The sequence below is a fragment of the Macadamia integrifolia genome, chromosome 14, assembly GCF_013358625.1.
Source record: "Macadamia integrifolia cultivar HAES 741 chromosome 14, SCU_Mint_v3, whole genome shotgun sequence".
NCBI classification, from domain to species: Eukaryota; Viridiplantae; Streptophyta; class Magnoliopsida; order Proteales; family Proteaceae; genus Macadamia; species Macadamia integrifolia.
The window spans coordinates 19,863,177-19,872,115 of NC_056570.1; the positions used below are offsets into that span (position 1 = coordinate 19,863,177).

At 36.5% G+C, this 8,939-nt stretch overlaps 1 protein-coding gene across 4 annotated transcripts; it reads left to right on the plus strand.

Annotated features, from left to right (window-relative positions):
• Positions 1-3,160: 3,160 nt before the first annotated feature.
• Positions 3,161-8,931, plus strand: LOC122061603. Of its 4 annotated transcripts, none has more exons than XR_006134689.1 (4): positions 3,170-3,695; positions 4,295-4,447; positions 5,021-6,633; positions 6,720-6,936. XR_006134689.1 is itself a non-coding variant. In XM_042624970.1 (4 exons), the coding sequence occupies exons 2-4, from the start codon at positions 4,390-4,392 to the stop codon at positions 5,800-5,802; spliced, it is 777 nt and encodes a 258-aa protein (XP_042480904.1). In that variant the 5' UTR covers positions 3,171-3,695; positions 4,295-4,389; the 3' UTR covers positions 5,803-6,935. The 4 variants fall into 4 exon arrangements, 2 of the variants coding, with proteins under 2 accessions (XP_042480903.1, XP_042480904.1); XM_042624970.1 differs by having other exon boundaries at positions 3,171-3,695; positions 5,021-5,668; positions 5,732-6,935; XM_042624969.1 differs by having other exon boundaries at positions 5,021-6,936.
• The last annotated feature ends 8 nt before the right edge of the window (positions 8,932-8,939 follow it).

The window sequence follows — 8,939 nt, forward strand, 5'->3', positions numbered from 1 at the left end:
TTTAACCTTCTATGAAAGTGTAAGTGGTTTAATTTACTCTCTACATATGGTTTTCTTTTTATATAATTATTAACATGTGGTATAAAAATTAATTTGTATGGTTATATATTAAATGATTTATTCTTTCTTTAGAATTGTAAATTTATTTTCTCATGAAATTTATCTATTTATTGGGTTTTGCATTTCACGTTTAATAAATGAAAGCATATTATAAATTTTGATTTATATGCATTTCATTTTCTTTTTGGATTTGTAATTGTTACATTATGTCCTTATGTAGATTTTTGGATGATATATGCTATTATTGAGTGCATTTTATTTGTGCGAAAACCTCACTAACGATCAAGGTCACAGTACTGTGTGAGCCGTAGTACGGTACGAGGTGATAGAGTGTGTTTTATGCTTTACAAAAACCAATAGTGTGATTGTAATATCTTGCATATGAGAAGGATGTGGATCAAGGTCATAACACGGTGTGAGCCGTAGTATGGTACATGGTGGATGTGGATCAAGGTCATAGTACGGTGTGAGTTGTAGTACGGTACATGGACACATTCCATTCCCATATGTTGGAATTATTATTGAGATTATGAATTATTTAAATGAGTTAACACACCGATCAAGGTCATAGTACGGTATGAGCAATAGTACGGTAAGGGATGGTGGTGTTAAATTTCATTGATAATGATTTGTGATATCTATTATTGTTTGATTGACTTGTTAGATTTTATTTTTATTTTAATAATAGTTCACATTTCATCTAAAATAGAAAACTCTATTTTTTTTTTTTTTTAACTTGTGTAAATTGTGTTTTCCGCCATTTACTAAGCTTACTCCTTATAATATTTCAGATGATGAGATTGAAAATCATGAAGAGGGAGATGAGGAGCCTATTGCATATCTATGGTCTAACAAAGATGAGAGTGGTTTTGACTTGGGTGGAGGTTATTTCTAGTTTTTTTTTTTTTGATCCTATATTTCTTTAGTTTTTCTTTAAACTCTTTAGTAAGACTGATGGACCTTTAATGTTATTTCCTTTTAAACCTTCCTATGGGGGAAGTTTCTTTTATTTTGTTATTTAATATTTAAAACTTTTGCTGTACTTTTCTATGAATTAATTGCATCTTTGTATTTATTTTATTTTGTTTATTCCTATGGTTTGTGGAAATCCATACCGATTTATTCCCTAAAATGAAATCGATCTTGGATCACCAACGACCAAACTCCTAGACAGGATTCGAGATTGTTACAAGTTTACCCACTCAACAACATGCGTTAACTTTGAATGATAAGTTTACCCACCTCCATTCATTTTCAAAATCTAGAATCTGGCGATGGAGAGGTCAACATTTCTTCAGGATGCCCACCCAAAGAGATTGAGAAAAACCATAATCGAAGAAGAGATACAACCGATTTCTGCCCATTCTAGCAATAGATGCATGAAGAAGAGACTCCAATCGCCTTGGCCTGAAGAAAATCCATTGTAGGCAAGGCACGAGAGATTTCTCACTTTTAGTGCAAGATCCCGTATTCCTCAAGAACCTGCAAAATACAAATCATAAACTGACTTGGACGAATCTTCTGAAAAGAGGCTCCGATGCCTAAGTCAAATCTCAAGCTCCAGTTATAATCTTTGATCAAATCTTAATCTTATGAGAGTCTTACCTCATCGATTTGTTGTGCCTCCTTTATACAACGATTTCCTAAACTGGCCAATCTTATAACAGTTAACTTGACCATGGTTCAAGCTGACCAAAACCTAGTTAAATAACCGTCTAACTCTCGTGTGGTTAAGTTGGGGGATGCGATTAAGATCAGGGGCAACCCTACCAACGTTGTCACACTTATACTGACTTGGATTCCTTCATCTAATGAAACGAGATACGGGCGTTCTGAGCATAGTAGGTGTTAGTCCATGTTGAGATCAGGTTTCATACTATCAATCACTGTGGTCGAATCTATCCGTGATGACCATAGAGCTCGGTTCAAGATTAGTCGACCAATCAATAGATTTCCTACAAATATGGTATATCACTCACCAAGGAATGAAACCATGCTTCAGAATATTTCTTGAAACCAAATAAGAGTAGACCAAGGAACCACTGGGTGCTTGACAAGAACCAGATTCCAAGCGGAAGAATAAGAGAATCTTCTAGAGGGGGGGAAGCATTCCAAATAACCAAATCGCCACTACCTCAAGGCCTCCTTGGGATGGAGGGAAGGGCTACCCAACTAGCAAGAAGGAAGAGGGGAAGAGGTAGGTCTAGGACGCCATTGCCCATCATTAAGGATCTAAGAAATTGGGGCCAAGCGGTTCAATCCAGCATCATATCTAATATGAACACCATAGCGGTCAAGGATAATTCCATAAGGATGCCATGGATCACCAAGGATCCACTTTTTTTTTTTTTTTAATAAGAAATTCATTGCCAAGAAGATGGAAGAGGAAAAATACAAATCCCAAAGGGAAAGGGGAAAAAAATTAAGAAGCCAAAACAGCTACACACCTGGGCCAAATCGAGAGACTCCAGCTGAAAGTGAGGAATGATCAAAAGGACCACACCCCTACCAACCTCTAACCACGCATACTTCTTCGTCAACAAGAAAAGAAAACAGCTCAAAAAATTCAATCATTTGTGCCAACTCCTAGTAACTCCGTTGCCCTTCTTTCCACTTTTGAGTGTTGGGAGAAAACACCCAAATTCCAAGATGATTCTTTGAGGCAATGGAAGGACTTACCCCATTCATATGCACGACTTCATATGGAACAAAGGAATCTATCATAAAAATTGTACTATCAAATGTTTATGGGGTTGTCACATTGGAGGACAATAGAGAGCTCACCAGAGAAAGATGGAGCTTCAACAAGGGACAACGAAGGAGAGCAATGGTCCAAAGTTCAAGCCGAATAACAATGGCGAGGATCAAGGTCAAGGTTTGGGTTTGGGTTGGGTGACTTGATTCATTTTGATTTCAGGAAAATTATCTTGTACCACTTCTATTTTTTAAATTTATCTGAGATACTACGGTAAAATATAAAAAATAGTATATATACATTATTTTTAAAAAAATATTATATATACATTATTTTTAAAAAAATATAATTACTCTTAAACCCATTCCATTAGCTCACAAGCGTCAAGTGAGTGATGATGTGTCACATTTGGAATATTTTAAATGACAAGTTATTTTACCCTGTTGAATAATAAACCCATCTCCTTTCCATTTCATCGGTTGCTGGTCTCGGTTGAACAGAAGAGAAAACACATGTGCCATCGTCGTTCTTCTTCTCCGTCTCTAGCTGCTGGTCTCTGTGGAACAAAACAGGGAAACAGAGGCTTCAACTCCCCATTCTAGTAATCGGTTCATCTCTGTCTCACCTCGAAGAAGTTATTGGCTCGATTAGGGCTTCATCGGCTGCTGGTCTCGGTTGAACAGAATAAAATATGCAGGTGCAATCGTCGTTCTTCTTCGTCGTCTCTGGCTTCTGGTCTCGGTTGAACAGAATAGGGAAACACAGGCTTCAACTTCCCATTCTAGTAAGCGCTTCGTCTCTGTCTCACCTCGAAGAAGTTATCAGCTCGATTAGGGCTTCAGCTCCCCAGTGTTCCAAATTAGGGCTTCATCTTGATGCTTCATCTTCTACAATCAATTTAGGGATTTAGCCCCCACATTCGAATTAGGGCTTCATATCGGTAAGTTTCTTCAAAAGTCTTGGAGTTCCACTTTATTGAGAATTCCCTTGCAATGTCTCGTATCAGTTGGTAAGTATAACTGAGTCTATGAACTATATATTACCTCTTGATTCAGAATAGACTCCAAGTAATTCTCATATTTTTCAGCAAATAATTATCTTGCAGCAGTGAAAATTAGAGATGGCACAGCTTCCCTGTACTGTACTCCTTAGTGCATTCCCTGCAAAGAAAATATTGGGGCATGACCTATATGAATATAAAAATGTCATTAGTACATAAATCTTATTGAAATTTCCATCTTTGCATATCAAACTTCCTCCCTCTGTCATGATTGTCTTCATTATTCTACAAATTCCAGTGTGTGTGTGGCTATGTGTTTGGTGTACATATAGTGGAGTTTGTAAGATTTTGTAAAATTACATGTCATATCCAATGCCCAAATGCTGCCATTACCAAATGCTGTTGTGACCAAATGTTGCATATCATATCCCACGCAGATTGTAAGATTTTGTAAAATAAATTCTACTCATGTGTTATCTATCCATGCCCAGCCTGTGTTTGGATTTTTTAATGTGTTGTTTGTCCACTCTATTGAACAGGGTGTTGTTGTTTAACCAATTGATAATCTGTTTCGAATACACTACATATACAATAGAAGCATGAAGAAGTTGTAGTGGATCCGGACTTGTATTCAATGGTTGAGATGGTGTCAGATATATATAACACTGTGGTAAGAGATGATACTCATGTAGGTGATACTGTGGTAAGAGATGATACTCATGTAGGTCATATTTGAGATGGTGTCAAATATTGGGGCATGACCTATGTGAATATAAAAATGTCATTAATACATAAATCTTATTGAATTTTTCATCTTTGCATATCAAACTTCCTTCCTCTGTCATGATTGCCTTCATTATTCTACAAATTCTAGTGTGTGTGTGGCTATGTGTTTGGTGTACATATAGTGCAGTTTGTAAGATTTTGTCATATCCAATATCCAATGCCTAAATGCTGCCGTTACCAAATGCTGTTGTGACCAAATGTTGCATGTCATAGCCAATGCAGATTGTAAGATTTTGTAAAATAAATTCTACTCATATGTTATCTATCCATGCCCAGCCTGTGTTTGGATTTTTTTAATGTGTTGTTTGTCCACTCTATTGAATAGGGTGTTGTTGTTTAACCAATGGATAATCTGTTTCAAATACACTACATATACAGTGGAAGACATGAAGAAGTTGTGGTGGATCCGGACTTGTATTCAATGGTTGAGATGGTGTCAGATATATATAACACTGTGGTAAGAGATGATACTCATGTAGGTCATACAGTATTTTTTAGGCTAAAGTGTATATTACCCAATCTTGAGGAAGTGGATTTGATTAATGATCAATCTATGTTGAATTTGTTCATTCTGCATGAAAATGGGTCTACTATCAATGTATACGTGTATGGCCTGGCTGTAAATAAGACTACAGTTGGTAATTACACAATCAATGGCTCTGATGGTAAAGTGATCCCTAGATTGGACCTCAGAAGAAGGGGCCATCTCAATCACACTCCAAGTGTGTTTGATTGGAGTTCCAGGCTGAGTAAGGGTACTGTAAACGGAGGTGGTGGTACTGGTACATCAACAAGCAGTGCAACTAGATGTGGTTCTGGTGTTGTAAGGATAGAGAATTTGAGCGCCAGTATTGTAGGGGCAAGGTCAAAGTTTGAAGAAAATGTATCAACTGTCCGTAGGGGTTTTGTATCTACCGGAGGAAGTGGTACATCTTCAGATGTTGCAAAGGCTAAAAGCAACACTGCTGCTACAACTGAGGGTAAGGAAACTGAAATTAATGATGAGATGATAACTCCTCATGTCATTTTTGAGTCATATGAAACTGATAATGATGGTAAATGTGAAGATGACAGTCACAAAGATTATATTGAATCAGAAGATAGTCAATCTGACTATGATGAGAGTGGTGATATGGATATTGATAAAAAGGATGGTGATGGTAATTCTCAACTTGGAGAGAACAACTCTGATGATTCAGATGTGTCAGGATACAACTTTGATGATTATCATGGCACATATGAAAAAGAGCAAAAACATTGATTCAGATTCAATAGTGAAGTTAGAAAAGGGAGATATTTTCTATGATGTTGACCAGTTCAGGACAGTTTTGCAAAATTATGTTATACAAGAATGGTTTGAGATCTTGAGGACAAAAAAATGAAAGAACAAGATTTACTGTTGTGTGTACAGCTGATGGTTGCAGCTGGAGAATCCATGCATCTCTCACAAGAGATAAAACAAATTTTAGGATCAAGTCAATAGGTCCATTACATACATGCTCCAACCCTCCCATAAAAATTGGAGCATTACATATAAGTGGATACCATGGAAGCTGGACCTATGCTTAAAGCAGAGTCAGGCATGAGTGTCAAGACCATGATTGCAATATTGCACCAAAAGTATGATTCTGAAGCACACAGGTTGCAATGCTACAGAGCTCATAGTCTGACAAGAGGGGAGACTGCTGAATGCTATGACATGTCTTATGCAAAATTGCCCAAGTATGGTCAATTGTTAAGAAGGCATAACCTTGGTACTTTGTATAAGCTGGTACCCTATGAGAGACATGACTTTACTAAAAATCCACAATTCAATAGATTATTTGTGTGCCTTCAAGCTTGTAAAAATGGGTTTTTGGATGGATGTAGATCCTTTATAAGTCTAGATGGATGTCATCTAAAGGGTAGATATGGTGGTGTACTGTTTTCTGCAATTTCAGTTGATAGGAACAATGGAATATATCCGCTTGCATTCATTATTGTTGAAGTGGAGAACAAGGATAGTTGGACTTTTTTCTTACATTGTTTGGATGCTGCCTTGAGGTTGGATGACTGTGAAATAGGCCTTACCTTCATGTCTGATAAATAGAAGGTGAGATTCTTCAACTTATCTGACTAGTACTAGAGTATTAACTGGATTTCAATTATAATAATGGAAATTTGTTTGTTTTTTTATAGGGTCTTACAGATGTTATATCCAGAATATTTCCAAGTGCACATCATGGAAACTGTTGCAGACATTTGTACAGTAATTTTAAGGGATTCTTCTGAGCATAGTTTTTAGGCAACGCCTTACTAGCGCCTTGACGCTGATACGGTCTAGAGATGGTAAGGCTGTGCTCTGCCTTACGTGAAGTGGCGCCTTATGGGGTGTTTTTTTTTTAAACACATTTTTAAATTACTTGATGAAGATTCCAAATATAGATTTTTTATTGGTAGGCGTATGATTTTATTAACACTTGAGATGTATAGGATCAGCTTTACTCCACCAAAAATAATCAAAACAAACAAAACAAAAACACGATTCACAAACAGGGTTTGGATTTTGTCAAGGGTTTTAAGAAAGGGCTTTGAGAAGGAATCAAGGAACGAGGAAGAACCACTTATCTAGGCGACCATTTTGCTCCGGCAGCTGTGAGCTTCATTCTTCATTGACAGGAGTAGAAATATAGTGGATGATCTTAGGGCTTAGGCATTCATTTTGGCTTCATAGAGGTAAGTATAATAAATATTTGTATTTTTTATGTCTTCTTTTCTTTATTTTTATAATTTTGCTTCATAATTGTGTATTTATATTATATATTAATATGTTATGATGATTGATGATTGATGATTGATGATTGATGATTGATGAAGATGAACTTAGTTTATTCACTTTATTGATTTGTTTTCTTGATGAATATCTTACATTGGTATGAATATGAACCTTTAATATTTATTTAACATATGAGTAATAAGATTCAACTAAGATTTGAGCCAAATAGATTGGTTTTATAAAAAAATTACATAGGAACGCTTTAGTCAATAAGACGACGCTTTATGTCCGTTTTATTGCTAAGGCGTTCTGAAAGACCCTTAAACGCGTCCGTCGCCTTACCGCCTTAAAAACTATGCTTCTGAGTTGCATGTAAAGCATCCAATGAGTTCATTTTCAACAAGGCAATGGATAGAATTAATGGGCTGAACAAGGAAGCTTATGATTGGTTAGTGAATAACAATCAACCCTCAATGTGGTCTATGCATGCATTTGATAAAGAGCTAAGAGTGATCATATCACAAACAATATGACAGAGTCTTTCAACAACTGGATTGGAGAGCTAAGAAGCAAGTCTATCTTGACATTGGTTGATGAACTTAGATGTAAGTTGATGAGAAGACTAGATAAAAGATGCATGAAAGCAGCAGCTATGGAGGGCAGGGTAACTCCAAGCATAAGGAAGAAATTGGACATGATCATAGATGAAGCAAGGTTTTGTAATGCAATTCCATTACAAAATGAAGAGTTTGAGATCATAGATGGGAGGTCCAGAATGGTTGTGAATTTGATGAACAAGACATGTTGTTGCAAGGTATGGGATGGAACAGGAATCCCTTGTTGGCATGCTACAACAACCATCAGGTTCATAAGAGGTGATGCTGAAGCCTATTATGACCCATTTTACACCGTAGAAAAATACCGATTGTCACATAGAGAGATGATTCGCCCTATTCCAAATCTGAAAAATGTGGACTACTTCAGTGATGCCAATGAAGTATGGCAGCCTCCACCATTGAAGAGATTACCAGGTAGACCTAGGAAAAATAGAAAAAGAGAACTTGGTGAGGATGCACCTGGAGAGCTAAGGTAGAAAAGTTTTATGGTTCAATGTGAGATATGCAAAAGAAGAGGACATAATAAGAGGACTTGCCAGAGAGATGGAGATGAAAAGGAGAAGCAATAATCCAGTCCAAGAGGTGGGTTGAAGCTAAGGAATTTAAATACTTATTAAGACCCAATTTAGTGTTTTGTTTTGATTCACTTTAATTATTGTGTTATGGTTTGGATGTAAACTTATTCATGTGGATGTTTATATGTTGATTCCTTCATATGTAGAGGAAGAATTTTGATGTTGACCAAGGTGGAGCTTCCAGTTTGTAGATAGTAACCAGATCAAAAGCTACAACAACAGGAAGTCAACCCAGTGTTAAAGAAAGACAAAGGGAGAGAATGGCTAAGAAGGCAGCATTGATGGCAGCAAAGAGAGCTAGTAAAAAAGGAGATAGTGGAGGAAAAAATTAAGTGCCGATGTAATTTGTCATATTTGGTGGTGGTAATACTATGGATTGTAATATCATCCTTATATGGATGTGAAAGAATTTGTGGGTTTTAAGTTTTGGTGGAACATTTTTTTTTTTTGG

Bases quoted from the DNA above. Each gene is read 5' to 3' on its own strand.
- LOC122061603 (XM_042624969.1), top strand. From the start codon at position 4,390: ATGGTTGAGATGGTGTCAGATATATATAACACTGTGGTAAGAGATGAT. The intron at 4,448-5,020 runs GTGATACTGTGG...ATACTCATGTAG, and splicing joins AAGAGATGATACTCATGTAG to GTCATACAGTATTTTTTAGG.